This window comes from Hakea prostrata, chromosome 11 (genome assembly GCF_041222555.1).
Source record: "Hakea prostrata isolate BN-2017 chromosome 11, UWA_Hpros_2, whole genome shotgun sequence".
In the NCBI taxonomy this organism is placed as follows: Eukaryota; Viridiplantae; Streptophyta; class Magnoliopsida; order Proteales; family Proteaceae; genus Hakea; species Hakea prostrata.
The window spans coordinates 11,133,873-11,157,225 of record NC_142610.1 but is presented as its reverse complement, the minus strand read 5'-3'; the positions used below and the strand labels follow the sequence as shown (position 1 = coordinate 11,157,225).

The 23,353-nt window shown below is 37.1% G+C and overlaps 3 protein-coding genes across 10 annotated transcripts in view; all 3 read left to right on the top strand.

The window, feature by feature from the left end:
* XPO1A (exportin 1A) overlaps positions 1–1,946 on the top strand; it is a 30,885-nt gene extending 28,939 nt beyond the window's left edge. Inside the window, exons 32-33 of one of the 2 annotated variants that reach the window (XR_016170781.1) lie at positions 1,072–1,244; positions 1,357–1,946. Coding sequence is in view for 1 of the 2 variants with exons in the window: in XM_089140400.1 (XP_088996526.1) it covers positions 1,072–1,194 (123 nt within the window). In the remaining variant the exon portion in view is untranslated. Of the gene's footprint in view, positions 1–1,071 lie in introns of both variants that reach the window. The other variant, XM_089140400.1, reaches the window with a different exon arrangement.
* Positions 1,947–7,562: 5,616 nt separating this feature from the next.
* On the top strand, positions 7,563–12,076 carry LOC149000083 (putative disease resistance protein RGA4). Of its 7 annotated transcripts, none has more exons than XM_089140168.1 (4): positions 7,563–11,469; positions 11,574–11,713; positions 11,857–11,875; positions 11,986–12,076. In XM_089140168.1, exon 1 carries the CDS (start codon positions 7,816–7,818, stop codon positions 11,263–11,265), a length of 3,450 nt encoding a protein of 1,149 aa, XP_088996294.1. In that variant the 5' UTR covers positions 7,563–7,815; the 3' UTR covers positions 11,266–11,469; positions 11,574–11,713; positions 11,857–11,875; positions 11,986–12,076. The 7 variants fall into 7 exon arrangements, with proteins under 7 accessions (XP_088996294.1, XP_088996293.1, XP_088996290.1 ...); XM_089140167.1 differs by having other exon boundaries at positions 11,574–11,760; XM_089140164.1 differs by having other exon boundaries at positions 7,563–11,320; positions 11,410–11,469; positions 11,574–12,076.
* A 5,669-nt stretch (positions 12,077–17,745) lies between these two features.
* On the top strand, positions 17,746–21,523 carry LOC149000082 (disease resistance protein RGA2-like). The gene has a single exon (XM_089140860.1). It carries the CDS (start codon positions 17,877–17,879, stop codon positions 21,315–21,317), a length of 3,441 nt encoding a protein of 1,146 aa, XP_088996986.1. The 5' UTR covers positions 17,746–17,876; the 3' UTR covers positions 21,318–21,523.
* The last annotated feature ends 1,830 nt before the right edge of the window (positions 21,524–23,353 follow it).

Sequence of the window (23,353 nt, the reverse complement as noted above, 5' to 3'; positions counted from 1 at the left end):
TGTTGAATGCATGCCCGTGTGTAACCACTTGATAATCCAACACTGCAGCATCTGTGTGAGATCTTTCTTACTAAGCCCCTTTCTTTTTTTCTTTCTTTTTTTTTTGGCCGGGGGGGGGGGGTTGGTTTGAGGGTGATGCGCTTCAACCTATGGACACAATGTTCAAAATTTCTCGTCTACTCCTGGTTTGGTGCGACTTCCCATTTATATCTACCTTGTTTTAGGTGTGCTGGGCTATTTACAAGGAGCAGTATTTTCTTGCTTCTACTTGCTGGGGTTTATATTTCATTTTTGTTATGTCAAGAGTTGTCATGCATTATTAGCAAATGCTACATTCATGATTATCTTCTACTTGAAGGGATTCATTCCTTTTTTTTATTTATTTTTATATATCAGTAGCTAAGAGTGCGTAGGTTCTTTTCATTTATCAAACTTAACGAAAATTTGTATCTGCTTTTATTTCAGCCGAAATACTTCTCGAGTTTCAGCCTCTCTTTTTTTTTTTAACCCCTTTCTCTCAGAAAGTTCAAAGGTTTTTTACTGAGTGCTGTGAACAGGCATAGCCATGGCCTGCCACTGGTATTATTCAGGCTGGGCCCAGGTGCTGGTCTACCAAAAAAACTTAGTTTTTTCATCTCTGGCACCACCCGGCACTTGTGTCAGTGACCTGTGCAACAGCACAGGACGAGTGGGAGTACACACAGAAGCAGCATCAGTGGGACCTGGAACTTCCCCCCGTTTTTTTCATGAAGCAGGATTGGCACTTTGCTCCATCACTTGCCTTGTGTAAATGCTCCCAGATAGCCCCTTTTCACCCTTGACACAATGAGACTGGAAGGTGACAATTTGTCAGTTATTATGGATGGTCCCAGAGCACCAACCATCCCTATAAATTTTAGTAAATACATATTCCTAGGAATCCAGAGGATCAAAGTGGCTTTTCTGTGTTTATGGTTATGGTCAATTGTTATAACTGATCTTGGATCAAGGGAATTTGGAATTGTAATATCCTTACATATTTATGTTCGCTACAATATATGATTCTCATTCTAATGCTCAAATGTATTGCAGGATAACAAAGATCTCTATGCCGAAGAGGCTGCAGCTCAGAGAGAAAAGGAGCGCCAACGCATGCTTTCTATTCCAGGGCTTATTGCCCCTAGTGAGTTGCAGGATGAGATGGTAGATTCATAGCGGTCGGTCAAGTTCTTTGATGTTGCTAATCTCGTGTGTTTGCCCACTCAGTGAGTGCCTTGGATCGTTACCAAATTTTCTTTGGTGGTGAACGGGAAGGTGCTCTTAATTTTTTTCTGTTAATCTCCTTGTGCCCCCATTTCCCAACTTCAATTTTTTTAGATTGGTGCTTTGCGAAGGTGCTTCTCTAGGGAGGGCAAGGGCCGTCTGTGGACTACTGGTGATACTTACAGGGCATTTGTGTTGTCGGTTGAAGTAGGGGATGGCTCATCACAGGGGATGAGATCTAGTGATTGCTGCTAATGTAGAGAGATATAGTTTCATTTTCTGGCCAAGTAGAATCTGGCCTTACCGTGTTTTTGGCAACTGGAGGTGTCTAAAAAATGATCTGGGATTATACTTGTAATATCCCATTTAGATATTTTAACGATTGAAGATAGTGTTTACTTTATACTAGTTTAGGCAGGTTTTGGATTGGTGGGTCTCTGTTGAGAAACAAAAAAACTGTATCTTGTTGATCTCTCTAAATTCATTTTTTTGGTTGTCTTGGATCCTTTTGCTGATGAATTATTTGGGCGTGAACTCTCTCATCTTCCCAACAACAGGTTTTATTTCTTTATGCTTTTTAGTATCTAGTTGGTAACCCTTCAGATGACCAACTTTAGCCATATGAAACACCAATGTTTTTTTGTCTGAAATACACCAATTGATCGAGCTCGTTGACTTTCAAATTATCTTTGTGTGCCACTTTCTTAGTGTTGGAGAGTTGGGTCGGAATCTAATATGCTCCATGATTCTGGACGAACATGAACTTTTTGTAGTTGATGATAATCAAATCTAATATGATTTATATACTTGGACAGTAAGGTAAAGCGACCCCTGAAAAAAGGATAACCTTAAATTCCTTCCTCGACATCTCCCATTTATCCTTCTCTCCTTCGTATTATCTGATATGGAACCAGGGCCTGGGTAGTAGCTAGACTTTCGGAGTTAAATTCCTTGCTAGTATCTGAAGTATATGAACGGACGCTGATATTGTAGCCCCTGTTGGGTACCCATCTTCATCAATTTCAATCTCCTCGCTGCTCGACTCTAATGCTAAATCCTTCAAATACAATGATGCCATCTCCCAATCTCTCCAGCACGGTATCCCCAAAGCCCCTTCCACAAGACTTCATTAATGGCTTTGGTTATTCCATTCAGGGCTCTCAATCTAGCATCGGATAGGAGTTGGAGAGAAATATCTTGATTTGTTACAAGTTTTGTTAATAATGGAATATCACAGTTAGGGTTACCAGCCAGTGGAGGAAAATTAGCCAGTTCAATGTAATTCATGTAGTTGGCTGCTTTATCAAAGAGTAGAATTCAGCACTTGCTTTTCTCTCTGTAACAAATCCAAAATGTGGAACACAGCGCTTCCATCCAATTCCAATGGCCTTCATCACTAGAATGGCATTCTCTTCTGAGATTGGTTAAAACGGATGAAAAGTTCACTATCAATGAAATATTTCCATTTCAGGGCATCACTTGGGTTGGAAGGTTCAGCAAAACTTGGACATATCCTTTCTAGACTGTGCTTTGACATGTACGTACAAAGTGATTTGGGAAAGAACTCTTTTGCTTTTTAGCAGGTAAGATTTTGTCAAAATTACATTATTAGCCTTGGAGGAAGATTTTTGGGAAAAAACTTAATATTCTTGGCAGTATAGGAGAGAAGAATCTGCTTTGGTAATTAGGCATTTACCCAAAAAAGTGGGTAATTAAGGCTGGAATTTTTTCACTTGATGTGTAGAGGGTTCTTGTTTTCCATCCCCATGAAAACTGAAACTTAGACATTGTTTTCTGCACTTGATCAAATTCAGATGATGTCATCTCTTCGTTTCTTGCAAAGACTTGAGTGTTGTCATGTTGTGCATTAAATATGCAGTACATGCTGCCAAGACTGAGATTTCGACCTCGACTGTTGGTAGCACAGTGCTGTGCATTTAGTGCACAATACTGAAGTTGAACCCCTCGTTTCCCTAGAGGCTCAACAACATCGACCATGTTAGACGCTTTAGTTTTTGCTATCATTGATAATCTGGTCACTGTCATTAAGGAGGAGATTGAACAAGAAGTGTGATTGATGGTGGCAGTGAGGAAAAATGTCAAGAAATTCAAACATACTTAATTGACACCTGGATCACTATTGAACTTCCACAACTTCTTCCACAATCAAAGAAAAAGTTTGATGATATCATACATCATACAAAATGTAAAAAGAAGAAAGTTTTTATTAACTATTTTTGGATTGGGAATGAATAAGAACCATTAACTGGCCTTCTTTCACACTAAAGTTCAAATATATTTCAATTTCACCTATTCAATTTGGATACAGGTTCAAGATTTGGTTCGTAGTTACTCATTGACAGTCTTGATCATTCTCGCAACTTCTTCCGCAATCAAAGCAAAAGTTGGTCTTTGGTCATATCATACATCATACAAAATGTGAAAGGAAGAAAGTTTTGATCAACTTTTTTTTGGAATGGGAATGATTAAGAACCTTTAACGTTAAAATGCAAATATATTTTAGTATCGTCTATTCAATGTGGATACTGATTCAAGATTCGGTTCATAGTTACTCATTGACAGTCCTGATCATTATTGAACTTTACAACTTGTTCTACTATCAAAACAAAAGTTGGTCTTTAGTGATATTATTTTTTTGATCTTTAGTGACACTGATATCATACATCATACAAAATGTAAAAAGAAGAGTTTTCGCGATAACGTTTTGAGTGAATTGAATAAAGATGAAATGACAACTTTTGTTTTCTTCTGAGAGTTATTGCCAAACTACTCACATCATGAGTGTTTTGGTTTTAACAATACGTTTGAGAGTTAAAGAAAAAGAAAAAAGAGAAAAAACTTTTATTGATTAAGGGCCTGTTTATTTTTTTATTTTTATATGAAAAAGGAAATTGCATTAATATTACGTCAAAAAACAGTTACAGATATTGAAAATAGTTCTTTTACAGTCATCTTGTAAGGTTAATGCCGTTTTGGCATACCCCTCAAAATATATCTGGAGCACTGGGTTTGTGAAAGGTTTGTATTCCGACCTTTTTGTCGTTGTTGTCAACTCTAGTATAATTGTTTGTTCCCGAAGAGTCCATTTTTTTTTCTTGAAGGCCATGGTAGGATATCTGCAATGTTAGGATTGTTTGTCCATATTTCATCCATTTTAAACCCACTCTTGTTTGCGCTTTCGATCTCCTATTGCAAACCTTTGAGCATATTCTCCAAGATCCCATTTTCGTTTCCTCTTCCAAAATTGACGGACGTTAAATGTCCGTCTTTGCACGCTCCAGTGCTCCATCCAACCGCTCCTATTTGCTGATTAAGAATCCCTACACATAGAATAATATTCTTGTTAGTCTGTGGCATTTTTGTACACCAATTTTCTCCTCTGTTAATATGATTTGTATTATTAAAGGGAACAGATAAGTTGGTGTTTTCTCCCTCTCTCTACAACTTTAAATCTTTTATCCATTTCTAGATATTCCTTAGCACCATAAACGGGTTAGGTGTATTCATATTAAAAAGTTTATTATTCCTCTCTTTCCAAATAAAGTAGCACAAGATTATGAAAGTTGACATAAACCATCTACTTTTTTCCTTTGTTAAAAGTAGACACATCTTTTGGCACCAGTTCAGTAAGGACATATCTCTCCAGTTTTCTATCCGTAGTCCCAACGGGCTTGCTGTGTGGATTCGCTTTCCCCATTCGCATGAAATGAAAAGATGCCACGTTGTTTCTTCTTCCTTCCCGCATATCACGCAATCAGCTTGGCTTCCATGTGTGCACGGACCGGGAGACTTGCATTTATAACACGCCAAAAAAATACTTTAAATTTGGGGTGGATTGGAAGTTTTCACATTTGGTTCCACTATTTTGTAAGATGGTGATCATGAGTCGCAAACCGCTGTTTCATCATTTCACGGAAAGCCAACTTTACCGAAAAATCCTCATTTGTTGAGATTGTGGAAGACCAAGAATCTTCTTGGTTTGAAAGGTTGATTGGAGGAATGGTTGCCGCAAGAGACATTGGTTCCCTGGCTTCCTGATGATTGAATAGATCACTTGCCACCTCTGCAACTGTTGCCTCCGGAGGCCATCTTGTAATGTTCTGCTCCCTTACTAAGTTGTTCTCTTGGTTTTGTTCCCATGGGTCAAACCAAAACGAGGTTCTTCTCCCGTTGCCGACCACCCTTCTCACCATTGTTCTTAGTACATGAATGATGCTTGTGATACTATTCCAAACCCATGATCCTTTTTTCCTTTTTACTTTTGGGGCAAAAAAACTCTGATACTTAAAATATTTGGCCTTGAGGACTTGAACCTAAATCGCCTCTGGATTAGAGAGTATTCGCCATCCTTGTTTGAGGTGTAACGCTGTATCGTAGTCCTCCATTCTTTTGAATCCCATTCCTTCCATTTCTTTTGGTTGATAGAATTTCCCCCAAGCTATTAGATTCAGTTGCCTATTCTTATTGGACTGTTCCAAAATTTTTGACAAATCCCATCTATTTTCTTGCATGTAGCTTTTGGGAATCTCAGGAACTGCATCTGGTATAGGGCCAATTATTGGATTGAGGCTTGCATTATCACCCCCCTTCTTGCATATGATATATTTGTTGCCTTCCACATTGACATTTTCTGCATCATTCGGTCCACCACGACTTGCATTGTCTTTGTTTTAGCCTTTCCTTGCACCATGTTTGACCCCAAATACATTGTTCCTCCCTTGATTTCGGATACTCCCAAAATTGAAAGTATCTGGCTTCTTTGTTCCCTCATCACATTCCGACTAAAAAAGACCCCGCTTTTCTCAAAGTTTATTTCTTGTCCCGTCAGATCCATGAATAGTTCCAGCACAACTTTAAGAGCTAGCACCTCTTCGATTTCTGCTTTGCAAAACAAGAAGGTGTCGTCTGCAAAAAACAAATGTGAATGAAAACCCTTGTTTAACAACCCTTGTTTAAACACTTATGAAAAAAAACTAACATTGCCATTATAACCATTTGTTAAACGATCAATTTAAAGAATAATATAATGAACAATTGGCATCCAAACCTTCTAATTACTTTAGGATTTGTTTGGTTACTTGAGTTTGGAGATTTCAAATATCTAGATGATTTCAAATCTATGGATTCATGGTTCATAAAATTAATGATTTGATGAACTTGAATATGTGGTTCGAAGAGTTTTGTTAATGTGATTTTGTGAATGTGCAAATGTTTAACGCTTTTATAATGAAATTTTATACCCATAAATCTATAGAATCACGATTTTAGTGTAAAAAAACGAATCCCTAGATTTCAAGAATTCAAGGATTTACGCAACAAACGGGTATAAATTTCCATTTATGAATCCAGAGATTTGAAATTTCTAAATTCATGTAGCCAAACAGACCCTTAATCCATCAATTGAACCATTCCCTTGATCATCGGTTAATCAAATCTTTAGACCCAAAAAAAAGAGAGTCAAATCATAAGTTAAATATTGTAGGCTTTAACCAAATTGATGGGCCCCACTTCTATGTCTCATAATTAATAAAACAAACACATTTTCATTGATAGATTTTAATTTTATAGAATAAACCTCTAAACTTACCAACTCAATCATTTACCTTATCTAGTCTTTCAAATTTTAATTGCTTGTGCAACTTTTAGTTGGAAAGGCCACGCTTGACTATGTCCAACACGAGATGAATAACTTCCCTAGGGGAGGTCTTGGGTTCGCACTCACTCGGCGGCATTAATATAAAAAACACGAGATGAATAACACATCTCCGAGAAGAGTACGGACATTATCGTCTAGTGTCTAAGAATTACATTTTTATATTAAAAAATAACTAAAGTTGTTTGGATGCTTCTTTTCCTTTAATGCTTTCCACCAAAGAAAGTTGGACAATGCATGATATGAAAGAATTTCGAATTTATTTTATTCTATTTTTTCTGTTTATTTTATTTTGAAATCAATCATACTTTATTTTAGACTTTATTGGACTTTTTCACTTTAGTATTTGCTTTATTCAACTTTATCTGATATGGGATAAACACATAGCCCTTTTTCTTTATGGTTTATTTTTTTAATAAAAATTTAAAATATTTTTTTCATTATTTCTTTTATTTCTTTTTTTATTTTTTAAAAAACAAGACCTAAATAATCAAATAGATTGATAAAATCTTATATTGCTTTTTGCTTCTAGTTTATTCTATCTAAATTCAGGCGCATGGGGTTCTCTCTTTTTAATAATGAATGCAGTGAACTACTTTTATGTCTCAGCTAGCTGCTACGCACCAGCTGCAATGGTCTGGTATAGATCTATATAATCTAATATTACAAGTGTGACTTCCTAAACATCAACTCCAACATCTATTCTCATAACCAAGATGTCATTTGTTTCACTTTAGTTCTCTCTTGAGTCTTCCTCTTTGGTGTTTTTCAGCTCACATTTGCTTGAGTTTTGTTGTTTCTTGAGTCTTTTTCTTTGCTATTTGCTTGCTCAAGTCTGTTTTCCTTGAATCTTCTCTTTTGTTATTTGCTTGATATCATCATCATCTCTAGCAACAACAATGGCTTATGCACTTGTTTCTACCGTCATCCAGCAACTGGCCACCATACTTGAAAAGGAGATTGAACAAGAAGTGCGATTGGTTGTGGGTGTGAAGGCCGAGGTCGAGAACCTCTCACATACTTTTACCATGATCCAGGCTGTTCTCAGAGATGCTGAAAAAAGACAATTCACGGATGAGACAGTGAAGCTTTGGTTAAAGGATTTGAAAGATGTAGCTTATGACATCAATGATGTTTTGGATGAGTGGTGCACTGCAATTCTCAAATCACAAATAGAAGAGCAACGGATATTAGGAGTCGATCATGATCATGCTCATCGCACCAGCACGAGTGACACTTCTAAGAAGGTATGCCCTGGCAACTTGTTTTCTCCTCCTTCCTGTTGCTTCTCTTTGAAGCAAATCAGTTTGCGCCATGACATTGCTCGGAAGATAAAAGAGGTAAATGAAAAGGTAGATAGGATTGCAAAGTTGCAAAAGAAGTTTCATTTTATTCATGAAACAGTTACTAGTGGAAATCCTGAAATATTCCAAAAAGAGTCCAAAAGTAAACTAGAAACTAGTGCATTCATTGATGCATCAGAGGTGTTTGGTCGTGAGAAGGATAGAGATATCATTATAAGTAAGTTGGTGGGAGAGGATAGTAGTAGTCAACAACAACACCACCAACTAGTGGTCTCTGCCAGACCAATCCCAATCATCTCCATTATTGGGTTGGGCGGAATGGGTAAAACTACACTTGCCCAACTTGTCTTCAATGATGACAGGGTGAAACATTTCGACAAGAAAATGTGGATATATGTGGGATCGCAATCCTTTGATAAAAAGAAGGTTGCCATCAATATTATTAGGGAAATTGGGGGTAGTGGAAACTCCATCAACCAATTAGATGGTGATTATAATAATATTACATGGCAATCTGTGCAAGATCAACTGAATAAGTCTATTAATGCAAAACATTTCCTCCTTGTTTTAGACGATGTCTGGAATGAGAATTCAACGGAATGGGACCCGTTAAAGAGATCGTTGAAACTTGGTTATCAAGAAAGCAAGATTATAGTCACAACACGCAACTTAGAGGTTGCAAACATGATGGGTGCAACTTATGTCCATAGGTTGGACATATTGTGTGATGAAGCTTGTTGGTCATTGATAAGACATTATGCCTTGGTTGAAAGGGAACAAGAAGAGTGTAAGAAGTTGGAAAAAATTGGCATGGAACTCGCAAAGAAGTGTGAAGGATTGCCACTTTCCGCAAGGACTCTTGGAGGTCTTTTAAGTTCTAAAAAATCTAGGCAAGATTGGCAAAATGTGTTGGACAATGATCTATGGGCAGTTTTATCAACTGGTAACAATACACAAATTTTGTCATCCCTATTAATAAGTTATAATGATTTACCCTCTCATTTGAAACAATGCTTTACATATTTTTCACATGTCCCGAGTGATTATGCAATGGGTAAAATAAGCGCAATCATGAAATTGATGGCGCAAGGCTTTCTTGGTTACCATACTGGAGCAAGCTCGGATGATTTATTTATGGTGGGTGAAGAGTACTACAATCATCTGGTTATGCGTTCGTTTTTTCAAAAAGATGTTACAAAGTCAAGAGGCAAACGGGAATTTTACAAGATGCACAATCTTGTGTTTGATTTTGCAAAATCCCTTGAAAAAGATGAGTGCTTTATTTTGAAAACTAGAGATACTGTTAGAAATGAGGAACTCAATCGCAGAACCCGTCATTTATCCCTAGTTTTAGAAGGGATAAGCAAAATTCCTTGTGTCATTTACAAAGCTAAAGGTCTACGTACTCTTCATACCTATGGAAGGATTCCTAAAATTCCCTCCGAATTATTTGGTCACTTGACGTGTCTCAGGACCTTAGATTTGTTTGGTGCTTCCCTTGAAGAGCTTCCAAATGAGATAGGAAAGCTGATACATCTAAGGTACCTTGACTTGTCCGAGGCAAGATTTGAAGAATTGCCTAAATCAGTGACTAGTCTATATAATTTGCAAACATTACGGCTTTACAATTGCTCCAAGCTCTGTAAACTACCCGAAGGGATTGGGAAAATGATCAATTTGGTAGATGTTCAGCTGTCGGAATGTCGGCAATTAAGTTATCTACCAGAAGGAATTGGGAGATTAATCAAACTGCGCAGATTATCAGACTTCATTATCGGTGGTGGTGATGGGGTAGAAAGGGGAGGATGTAAGATTGTAGAACTTAAAGATCTCAACTTACTCCAGGATTGTCTTACGATAATAGGTCTGGGAAGAGTGGAAAATGGTAGAGATGCCGAGATGGCGTTCTTGAAGAATAAGAAACACCTTCATGGTCTATATTTCTATTTTGATCAATATGACGGTATTTCAGGAGTTGATGACGATGGCATTATGGATGACGAAGGAGACGAAGTAGAAATTTTCCAAGGAGAAGGAGAAGGGGAAGGCATTGGGTACGAAGGAGGAGAACAAGAAGAAGAAGAAGGAGAAGCTATGTTGTCGTGGAGGAGGAGGATGGAGGATGTGCTGGAAGGTCTCAAACCACATCCAAACATTGAGAAACTATCAATTCATGACTACCCCGGTCTTGTGATACCCAGTTGGTTAGGTAATCCTACAGGATGCGTCAATTTATTATCCAATCTAATTTTCTTGGAACTCACTTATTGCAGAAAATGTGAGCAATTGCCCTCGACTCTAGGAAAACTGTCATCTCTTGAAACCCTCGTTATAAATGGAATGGATGAGGTAAAATTGATGGACGTAGAGTTTTTTGGAATCAAGGATGAGGATGGGGTTGACACAATTGCATTTCCAAAGTTGAAAGTGATTCAGTTGGGTTCAATGCCGAATTTGGAAGAGTGGGATGTGAGGGTACAACAAGCAGTAAAAGATGGGAAGCATAAAGCAACTAGGTTTATCTTTATGCCACATCTCCAATATCTTTTTCTATGTGATCTGCCCAAGTTAAGGTCAATTCCACAACACCTTACTCAGTCGACATCACTAAGGAAATTGTTGATATGGAGATGTCCAAACCTGACTTGGACGTTGCCAACTCCATCGCTCTCCCATCCTCCTCCATTTCCACATGTCGAGGAGTTGATTTTAAAAGAAGACGCAGGTTCACTTTCAAAGTCATTGTTGTTGTTCCATAAGCTCAAGTTACTGCGTGTGAGGGTATCACCATACTCCTCCTTACCTCTAGGTTTGGGGCAGCTCACATCCCTTGAGATTCTTGATATCCGAACTTGCTCCAAGATCAAGTCCATAATACCTCAGGGGGAGGAGGATGGAGTGTTGCAGCGTCTACCGGCACTCCGAGAGTTGAAAATCACAAGGTGTCCTGCCTTGACACAAAGTTGCCAAAAAGAAATCGGTGAAGATTGGAGCAAGATATCCCACATCCCAAACATCTTCATCGATGACCAAAAGATCAAGTAATAATTGAGGAGGAGGACAAATACCAAGCGAATAGCGCACCAGTCGGGAACTAAAGGTAATTTTACTTTCTAAGGTGTATCTGCATTTCTCTTCCCATTTCTATCCATTTTTGGGTTTGTTGTTTAATCTTTTTGTTTGTTTTAGATGTTTGAGGTTCATGATATTGGAGAATCTAGGTACTTGTGGAGATTTCAAGTTGATCAGGTCAGCCTACTGTAAAATATTAGTTTTCTTCTTTATTTTCAATCCTCGGTCAATTTGCCTGCTTCTAAGCAACTCTGATGTGGAGTATGTACATTTTATTATAGAGATGTAGGTATCTTTATTTGCCATGCCAACTATCTTGCGGTGATCTTAGAGTTTCTAGTGTTCCTGAGCTTGAGAGAGTTTCTCATTTGGACCACCGTGGATGTTTCCAGAGGAAAAAATAGTGTGATGATGATGACAGGTGATGTCAAAAGAGCTTCTCTATCAAAATTTCCCTTCCATATGTTTGTATGTTGCTTCCCATCTCCGTTGATTACTTTGTTTGCTGGGTTCTCTCTTTATTTCTCTGTAATTTTTTGCTGAACAATTGGTTGTTCTAATTAGGGATTTGAAGTTCAAGATGGTAGGGAATTCAATGCTACACACATAATGCTCACCTATTCTGATGGTTTTACTGTTTTTGCACATCTGGTGCCAAATCTCAAATGATGAATGATTTTGTGTGACTCAAAGGTGAATGTGGGGATAATAGCTTTGGGAGCAATCTCTTCTGACAATCTTCAAAATTCCTCTTTTTTCTCTGTGCACTGCTGAACTCATGAGGCATGTAAGAGCATGCAAACGAATGATCCAGACTAAAGGTTGGCAGGGTTAATCTTGATCGAGCGATATTCTTGTTGCATTTGTTACTTTTAAAATTAAAAACAGGTTATCCATTTGTGCTCCTCTCTTCTTTGCTTACAGGCCAGATGCCAGTGCCACTTTATCATTGCATTCAAATGATTCAGAGAAATTGAGATTTATAGACTGTAGAGATCGGTGCTATGCATTCTAAGAAGCTCCTCTATTTTGCACCAAGTCCTGATTAATGTAAGATATTTCCGGTTAATCCCCTTTTCCCATTCTAGTTTCCTAAATGCTTAGATTTAATGTATTTGGTTTCTAGTCTCGTTCACTTCTTACATTCTATTCTACAGTCACTGTTGCAGAACCATTTGTGGACCTTAAGATTTATATATTAACCAACTTTGATTTATAAAGGTGAGATTGATAGAAAGTATGAAAAGTGATTTTAAATTCATCAAGCTGATACCAGTCGTATGGATCTAGTGATAAGGCCTCAAAAACACTGAGTAAAGGATTTTGTAGTTTTTAGGAGTTCATGGTCAAAAGTTATTTACCTAAGGTCTCTGGCAGAATTTTAAACCCGATAAACATGTTTCTTTATTTTTATATTTTTAATCATATTGAGATGCTTATATTTGTTGCATTGATGGTCAGATAAACTCTCAGTTTCTTAGATGACAAACCACTAGTGACTGCCAATATTTGTTTTTGTTTATTTTTTATAGTTGATTCCATTCAAGATGTAGATTCGGAGTTCATGATTCATGGTATGGCTACTGAATTTTGGGTTCTTAAATATGAGATTCATTCAGCCATTTACTTCATTTACCTTGACTCATCTGATACATTTTTAGCAAGTTTTTCAAGCTTTGGTTCAATCCCTTTTTATCTATCAGGATTTTGTTTCTTCCGCAGCCATTGAGTGAGATTTGGTTGTGGTCTTCTGTTTCAGGGCCTTCATCATCACCTGAATCTGCATCAGCAAAGTGGTTGGAGAGGCCCGTTCATCACTTGCACACCTTCCTCATATCATCCGCAATTGAACTCAACATTGTAGGAGGCCAGGAGACCCTATCGCTACTTATAACACTTCTCATCTTCATTAGCAGTGAAGATGTCCAAGCATGGTAACATTATTTTCTTGACCTTTAATGTGAAACTGGCTATTACTTTGGTTTCAACATTCCCATTGCTAGAAACAGAGTTGCCTCATCATCTCTCGTCTCTGCTGAACTGGTAGTGCTTCCCATCGATGATCTTCTGCTAGCTTCTCATCATGTTTATTCACATGATTTTTTTCCTTCACAATGTTTGCTTTAGTCCATGGAACCCTGTTCCTTTTATCTCATTTTGCTCAAACATTGAAAAGATCTTCTATTGTGGTTTTTCCCCACCTCGTGTTTGCTTAATTCTTGAATAGATTGTAGATGATTGTGTCCTTCTCTGCTGTAGTATTCTTGCTTTCAACATTAACAAAGGAATTTGAGGATGTTTATATTTGATGTACATTGATGCTGCCTTTGGGGCCTTCATTTCCCTATTCTTGTACACCCTGAGACTCAGAGAGCTATTTTCTTGTCTCCATTACAGAGAATCGATCTTTTCCTATTGACAGAAGCAGAGAATAAATTGTCTAATGACAGATTCTCTGTGCTGGTGTTGGCTGGGTCTTGTCCAAGGATAATTCTTCGAGAGAGCTGTTTTTTCACATTGATTATAGATAAGCTGGTCAGCATGGAACTTCTCCAGAGGTATTTTCTTGTTTGTTGACAGAGATTCTGCACTTTTCACACGAATTTAATCATAAATTACTTAAGGCTAAGAGGACATAATTAGCCAAAAAGTATGCTTGATTCCAATGGTATGTTAATATTTCTATGAGTCTAATGTGATTTTCGTGTGTTAATCATATATAGAGAACTAGAGGAGGTCAAAAGGATTGTCCCTGCACACACAACGCCACTGCCAGAGGATGCATGTCCTCTTAACACCGACACTCAGGAAGGTTCTGGTGGAGTTGTATATGTGCAATTACAAGCTTGACATCTGCTTGAGTTGTTCATGTGACATAAATTGTGTATGAAATAGTAGGTGATGAGACTACTATCCATTCAGTCATGAAGTATGTGAAAGAAATCCAAGAGTTGTGTCTACTGCTATATATAGAAATATGATCCTGTACATATATCCTGTCCAAGGATTCTTGGGTACATGTTATACACGACCGGCAATGTTTTTGAACCTTTGGTCCCTCCAAATGTGACCATGTATTTTCAAGGTGGCATAGAATTGGAAATTTCTCTAGCTGCTGCTAACTTGGTCAGTGATTCATTCATAGCTTGTCTGGTGTATTCTCAACTTGCTGAAGAAGACTCTTAACTTACCACCTGTTCTTGGAAACACCCAAATGTTGGGTAAGCAGATTGTTCTAGATGAAACAAAGGGGATGTGCTTTGGTTTTTGTACTGGACAGCATTGCTGGTTATTGCTAGTAGAGTAAATGTAGTAAGGTCTATTATGAAATTGTGGTGTACGTTTCCTTTCAAAGTTTAGTGTTCAATACATAAATGTAATCAATAACTTGTACTGTTTTATATAGTAAATGAATGAATCATGGAGTGTTTAATCAAGGATTTGGGCACTGTATCAAGATTTGGATAAAGTGTTTGAGGTCTAAATATGATTGTCAAATAATGCTAACTTGGCTGAAGGTTGACAAGACGGATAGCTGTAGAAACATAACTCATTGTTTCATCATTTTCGTCTCTGGACTCTAAAGACTTCTATCTTCATAGAACATATCTTGTGCAGCTGTATTGACAATGGAGATGGACATGATTAGGGAGGTCATGAGGAGGAGGAAGATGCAGTCGTGCAAGTGTTTCAATAATTAGGGATTTATTAGATTCAATTCTTAGTTGGGGTTTAATTGTGATGGTTGGATACTTAACTATTACACGTTACAATCCGAAATAGGAATTACTGAAAATTATAGAGAGTGAGAATTATAGAAGATGTGAATCCGATTAAGGACTTCTAAGATAATTAAAAAAGAAAAAAAATCTAGATAATTTAAGTTGGTGGGTTTTTTATATGAGTGGTTGGTTCATCCATCGATTTTGATGGGTTACCTAAGGGCTTGTTTCGTTACATGAGTTTGAAGATTTCAAATATATGAAGTCATAATTTATAAAATTAACTGTTTGGTTAATCGAATATGCAGAATGAAATCTGTGATTTTTGTGAATATGCAAATATTTAACGTTTTTATAATAGGGATGAAATCTCTGAATTTCACCCCATACCCATATATCTACGATTCACGTTTTTAGTTATAAAAAGATGAATCTCTAGATTTCATGAATCTAGACATTTTCACAACCAAACGGGTATAAATCTCGGATTCATGAATCCAAAGATTTCAAATCTCTGAATTCAAAAGCTCCGTAACCAAACCCCGGCCGCCCCGGGGGCGGGACCCCGTAACAACAATATGTCGAAGCATGGCTCACAATAGTAAAATAATTGAAACTTTCTCCCAACTTGGGTGGTTCCATATGGGCTAGTTAATTAATTATACAAATCCTTGGCTGGCCTTACTAATAAGCGTCAAATAGATTGATATCAATTTGATATTTTTATTTTTCTCGAACTCTTGCCAGTGGGCTGGCGCATCGTGAATTCACCCGCATGGGAAATTTTTTTTTTTTTGGTGTTTGGTACATAGGATTCCCTCAACGAACATTTGTACCATGAAGTCATTCTTTCTTGAATCTTCTTTTTTGCTATTTTCTGGATATCATCACTAGCGTCAACAATGGTTGACGCTCTAGTTTCTACTGTCATTGATAATCTGGTCATCACCATTAAGGGGGAGATTGAGCAAGAAGTGCGATTGGTGGTGGGTGTGAGGAACGATGTTAAAAAACTCAAACGTACTTTAATTGACACCCTTGATCACTATTGAGTTTCACAACTTCTTTCACAATCAAAGCAAAAGTTTGGTGATATCAAACATCATACACAATGTGAAAAGAAGAAAGTTTTTAGTAACATTTTTTGGAATAGGAATGAATAAGAACCATTAACTGACCTTTAACACTAAAGTCCAAATACACTTTAGTATCACTTATTTAATTTGCATATTGATTCAAGATTTGGTTCGTAGTTACTCATTTACAGTCTTGATCATTATTGAACTTTCGTAACTTTACTTTTTCTGCAATCAAAGCAAAAGTTGGTCTTTAGTGATATTATTTTTTAGTCTTTAGTGATATCATACAATAATAATGAAGATGATGAAAACTTGATAATAATTTAATCCCAAACGATAATAATTTTTATTTTTTAAAAATTATTCTCAGTCTCAAGGGCTTTTAGTACTGAATTCTCATCTTAGTCTCTCATGGCTCAAAGGTTTGTTATTCTCTTAAACAACTATCATTGGCTTACATTGAATCTCCGACTTTCCAATCTTTTGATTTTCCTTCTCTCTCAATTTTATGTTCTTCCATGTATGATTTAGCTTCCATTCTTGTTCTTCCACCAATTCCTTAAGATGAGTTCATATTGTCTCAATCCTATTTTTAATTCTTTTTAAGTCATACTTAAAGATGTTTTAATATACACTATCAGATTAGTTACGATCCAACAATGTAATGGACCTTTGTGGGAGAGTCCAATTAACTATAGAACATAGTATTGTTTAATACATACTAGTTGGAAAAAGCAAAAAAAAGATAGAGGAGGGATGGAGAATAAATATTGTGTTTTTGAATACTTTTATTTTTGAATCCAAACTAGATACTCAAGGTATAATGATTTAAGCAACCTTTCTACTTAAACTCTGGACATTAATAATTTTAACGCATTTCAAATTTTTTTCTCAAGTTAATCAGATGAGAAGTAATCAATGACTTCACTTGTGAAGTACCACTGCCTTTAAATTATTTTTTGTGAGAAATTCAAATGTACCATTCCCTTGATCATCAATTAATCAAATCTTTAGACCCAAAAAAAAGAAAAGAAAAGCCAAATCATAAGTTAAATATTGCAGGCTTTAACCAAATTGATGGGCCCCACTTCTATGTCTCATAATTAATAAAACAAAAACATTTTCATTGATAGATTTTAATTTTATAGAATAAATTAACCTCTAAACTTACCAACTCAATCATTTACCTTATCTAGTCTTTCATTTACCTTCATGTCTTTTAGGAAGTTTGATTGCTTATGCTTTCCACCAAAGAAAGTTGGAGATTGCATAATATGAAAGACTTTCAAATTTATTTTATTTTATATTTTCTGTTTACTTTATTTTGAAATCAATCATACTTTTACTCTTGCTTTAGACTTTATCTGACTTTTTCACTTTGGTATTTGCTTTATTCTACTTTTCTTTTTTGAATTTATTACATTTGATGTGACTTTTTTCTGATATTGGGCACATACATTATACATAGCCCTTTTTCTTTATGGTTTATCTTTTTAATAAAAAATTTAAATATTTGTTTTTGTTATTTCTTTTATTTATTTTAAAAAACAAGACCCAGATAATCAAATAGATTGATAGAATCTTATATGGTCTAGTATAGATCTATATAATCTAATATTACAAGCGTGACTTCCTAAACATCAACTCCAACATCTATTCTCATAACCAAACTGTCATTTGTTTCACTTTAGTTCTCTCCTAACTCTTCTTTGGTGTTCTTCAGCTCACATTTGCTTGAGTTTTTTTCTTTCTTAGTCTTCTTCTTCTTATTTGCTATTTGCTTATGCTCAAGTCTGTTTTCCTTGAATCTTTCTCTTTTGCTATTTGCTTGATATCATCATCATCATCTCTAGCAACAACAATGGTTGATGCACTTGTTTCTACCGTCATCCAGCAACTGGCCACCATCCTTGAAAAGGAGATTGAACAAGAAGTGCGATTGGTCGTGGGTGTGAGGGACGAGGTCGAGAACCTCTCACATACTTTTACCATAATCCAGGCCGTTCTCAGAGATGCTGAAAAAAGGCAATTTATGGATGAGACAGTGAAGCTTTGGCTACGAGATTTGAAAGATGTTGCCTATGACATCAATGATGTTTTGGATGAGTGGAGCACTGCAATTCTCAAATCAAAAATAGAAGAGCAACGGAGATTAGGAGTCAATCATGATCATGCTCATCGCACCAGCTCGAGTGGCACTTCTAAGAAGGTATGTCTTGGCAACTTGTTTTCTCCTCCTTCTTGTTGCTTTTCTTTGAAGCAAGTCGGTTTGCGCCATGACATTGCTTGGAGGATAAAAGAAATAAATGAAAAGGTAGATAGGATTGCAAAGTTGCGAGAGAAGTTTCATTTTATTCATGAAACAGTTACTAGTAGGAATCCTGAAATATTTCAAAAAGAGTCCAAAAGTAAACTAGAAACTAGCGCATTCATTGATGCATCAGAGGTGTTTGATCGCGGCAAGGATAAAGATAACATTATAAGCAAGTTGCTAAGAGTGGGTAGTAATACTCAACAACAACAACAACTAGTAGTTTCTACCATAACAATCCCAGTCATATCCATTGTGGGGATGGGTGGACTGGGTAAAACCACACTTGCCCAATTGGTCTTCAATGATGATAGAGTTGAGAAACATTTCGATAAGAGAATGTGGGTACATGTGGGATCCCAATCCTTTGATAAAATGAAGGTTGCCATCGATATTATCAAACAAATTGGTGGTATTGGAGACTCTGTCTACCAAAGTGGTGATAATAATAATTCATGGCACTATATGCATGATAAACTGAATAAGTCTATTGAAGCAAAGCATTTCCTCCTTGTTTTGGACGATGTGTGGAATGAGGATCCAATGGAATGGGAACCGTTAAGGAGATCCCTCAAACTTGGTTCTCAAGAAAGCAGGATTATAGTCACAACACGCAACTTAGAGGTTGCAAACATGATGGGTGCAACTTATGTCCATAGGTTGGACATATTGTGTGATGAAGCTTGTTGGTCATTGATAAGACATTATGCATTGGCTGGAAGGGAACAAGAGGAGTGTGATAAGTTGGAAAAAATTGGCATGGAACTCGCAAAGAAGTGTAAGGGATTGCCACTTTCTGCAAGGACTCTTGGAGGTCTTTTAAGTTCTAAAAAATCTAGGCAAGATTGGCAAAATGTGTTGGACAATGATCTATGGGCAGTTTTATCATCTGGTAATAATACACAAATTTTGCCATCCCTATTAATCAGTTATAATGATTTACCCGCTCATTTGAAACAATGCTTTGCATATTTTTCACACGTCCCGAGTGGTCATGGAATGTCAAAAAAAGTCACAGTCATGAAATGGATGGCACAAGGCTTTCTTGGTGATCATACTGGAGCAAGCTCAGATGATTTATTTATGGTGGGTGAAGAGTACTTCAATCATCTGGTTATGCGTTCGTTTTTTCAAAAAGATGTTTCAAAGTCAAGAGGCAAATGGGAATATTACAAGATGCACGATCTTGTGTTTGATTTCGCAAAATCCCTTGAAGAGGATGCATGCTTTATTTTGAAAATTAGAGATACTATTAGAAATGAGGAACTCAATCGTAGAACTCGTCATATATCCCTAGTTTTAGAAGGGATAAGCGAAATTCCTTGTTTCATTTACAAAGCAAAAGGTCTACGTACTCTTCGTACCTATGGAAGGATTCCTAAAATCTCCTCTGAGTTATTTGATCATTTGACGTGTCTCAGGACTCTAGATTTGTCTGGTGCTTCCCTTGAAGAGCTTCCAAATGAGATAGGGAAGCTAATACATCTAAGGTTCCTTAACTTGTCCAAGTCAATATTTGAAGAGTTACCTAAATCAGTGACTAGTCTATATAATTTGCAATCTTTATGGCTTTTCGATTGCAGGAATCTTCATAAACTACCCGAAGGGATTGGGGAAATGATCAATTTGGTAAATCTTGACTTGATAAATTCTCGGCGATTAAGTTATCTACCAAAAGGAATTGGGAGATTAATCAAATTGCGTGAATTATCAAACTTCATTATCGGTGGCGGTGGTGATCGGGTAGAAAGGGAAGGATGTAAGATTACAGAACTTAAAGATCTCAACTTCCTCCACGATACTCTTTGTATAATAGGTCTGGGAAGAGTGGAAAATGGTAGTGATGCTGAGACAGCGTGCTTGAAGAATAAGCAACACCTTCGTGCTCTGTATATCTATTTTGATCAAGATCACGGTGTGTCACAAGTTGACGAGAACGTCAATGATGAAGAAGGAGAACCAAAAGAAGAAGAAGTCATTGGAGAAGGTAGAACTGAAATAGAAAGACGAGGAGGTGGAGGAGGAGGAGGAGAACTAGAAAAAGTTGAAGAAGAAGTTATATTGTGGCGGAGGAGGATGGAGGATGTGCTGGAAGGTCTCAAACCGCATCCAAACATTGAGAAACTATCAATTTCGGACTACCCCTGTGTTGCATTCCCCAATTGGATAGCTAGTCCTACAGAGTGCATCAATTTCTCCTATATGGTGTTCTTAGAACTTCGGAATTGCAGAAGATTGAAGCAATTGCCCTCGACTCTAGGGAAATTGCCATCTCTTGAAACCCTTGTAATACGTGGAATGGATCAGAAATTCATGGGCATAGAGTTTTTTGGAATCTATGATGATGATAGTGTTGATATAATCGTGTTTTCAAAGTTGAAAGTGTTTCAGTTGGATAGCATGCCGAATTTGGAAGAGTGGGATGTGAGGGTACACCAAGCAGTAGAAGATGGGAAGCATAAAGCAGCACCAGTAGGGTTCATCTTTATGCCATGTCTCCAGTATCTTCATCTAAACACTCTGCCCAAGTTAAGGTCAATTCCACAAGACCTTATCCAGTCGACATCACTAAGGAACTTGTTGATATGGGATTGTCCAAATCTGACTTGGAAGCTGCCAACTCCATCGCTCTCCCATCTTCCTCTTCTCTCTCTACATGTTGAGGAGTTGATTTTAAAAGAAGATGCAGGTTCACTTTCAAAGTCATTGGTGTTGTTGTTCCCAAAGCTCAAGTTATTGCGTGTGAGGGTATCACCCTACTCCTCCTTACCTCAAGGCTTAGGGCAGCTCACATCCCTTGAGATTCTTGATATCCGAACCTGCTCCAAGATCAAGTCTATAATACCTCAGGGGGAGGAGGAGGGAGTGTTGCAGCGTCTCTCGGCACTCCGAGAGTTGAGAATCATGAGGTGACCTTCCTTGAGACGAAGTTGCCAAAAAGAAATCGGTGAAGATTGGAGCAAGATATCCCACATCCCAAACATCTTCATCGATGACCAGAAGATCAAGTAATAATTGAGGAGCACAAATACCAAGCGAATAGCGCACTCCCCAGAAAACACTATGGAATTGAAGGTAATTTTACTTCCAGTTGTGTCTCTACATTTCTTCCCATTTATGTTCATATATTTCTGGATTTGGAACCTTCATTTCCCCATTCATGTACACCGGGTATTGAGAGAGATCTTTGCTTGCCTCCATTATAGTGCATCAATCTTTTCCTATTGACAGAAGCAGAAAATAATTGTCTAATGACCATACCTATGAACTTCTCTGTGCTGGTGTCGGCTGTGTCTTGTCCAAGGATGATTCTCCAGAAGAGCTCTTTTTCCACATCGATTATAGATAAGCTGGTCAGCCCGCAACTTCTCCAGAGGTATTTTCTTGTTTGTTGACAGAGCTTTTGCACCTTGCACCCAAATTGAATCACAGACTGCTTAAGGCTAAGAGGATATAATTAGCCAAAAAGTATGCTTAATACCAATGGTATGTTATTACTTCTCTTGAGTCTTATTTGATTTTCATGTGTTAATCATATATAGAGAACTAGAGAAGGTCAGAAGGTTGTCCTTGCATACACAATGCCAATGCCAAAAGATGTCCTCTTACACCGACAGTCGGGAAGGTTCTGCTGGAGTTGTATATGTGCACTTCCAAGCCTGATATCTGCTAGAGTTGTTCATGTAACATGTATTGTGTATGAATAGTAAGTAATGGGACTGCTATCCATTCAATCAATAAGTAAGTATGTGAAAGAAATCCAAGAGTTGTGTCTACTGCTATATATGGAAATATGATTATGTACATATATCTGAGGAAGAGATTTCTTAAAATTTTTCATGATTTGCAGTGATTAAGATGTATGTTGCATAAGATCTCAGTGGTAAAAAAACTCATCAGTCTATGAATGGAATGATTGTTATTCACAGGGCTCAATGAGTTTGGATCAAACCTCTTAATCCATTATACATAATGTGAAACATTGTCCATCTTCTGAACATTGTTTGGAAGCATTCTGTGTTTCTTTGAATGTAAATCTCTGTTTCTTTGATGTTTTGTGTGGTTATAATGTGGCTCAGAAGGAATGACCATACTTATGACCTTCCCTCCATTGCAGAGCCCCAAAACTTTTTCCTATTGATAGGTGCAGAGAATAATTGTGTAAAGGGAGATTGGTTGTAAAGAATTTGCAAGAATTGATTGATTTTTTGTGGAGAAAGTAAACAATGGGATGAACCCGGAGGATTGACTTAGTTGGTAAAAGACCAATACTGCCACGTAGGAGGTCAGAGTTTGAATCCCTCAAGGCCAGGAGTGTAGTCCTGCGCGCATGTCTATATTAATTATATAAAAGCTCCCCTGCAGACGTAGTCAAGGTGCGTATAAGTTGACCTAGATGAACATCAAATCCCAAGGAAAAAAATAATGAGATGAAGAATTAAACTTAGATCATTGGCTCTAATGGGCTCTGGTGGGAAAGGGGTATTTCTATCTTAATTTTTTTTCTTCTAAAGGTATTTCTAAAGGTATTTCTATTTATTTTTTCCATTGTTAATGCAATCCATCTTAATTTAAAAAAAAAAAAGTAAAAGGAATATTGATCTGTCTTATGATTCTTATCCTCCTCACCGTGAACGTTGATAAATCTATGAAATCTTGACCTTGACTAGCCAAGCTAGGCTAGTCCTTATGTGCATTTTGATTGAACTTGGCCAAGACAGATTGGTTAGATTAAAATCAAGGTCAAAGTCTTAGGTGAAGAGCAATGTTCAATTAAGTAGTTAAGCTATAGTACAAAGGGCAACAATAATTGTTCCTACAATAAATTAAAATATAATTAGTAAGTTTATAACTAGTTATTGTTATTGTGCACAACATGCGTGAAACTAGTAGGTGTGTTGACATGTTAGTGAGGATGGTTTTGGTGGTTCAAGAGTTGCACTTGGATG

Excerpts from the sequence above, each read along its gene's own strand:
- LOC149000083 (XM_089140164.1), top strand. The coding sequence starts at position 7,816 with ATGGCTTATGCACTTGTTTCTACCGTCATCCAGCAACTGGCCACCATA.
- LOC149000082 (XM_089140860.1), top strand. The coding sequence starts at position 17,877 with ATGCTCAAGTCTGTTTTCCTTGAATCTTTCTCTTTTGCTATTTGCTTG.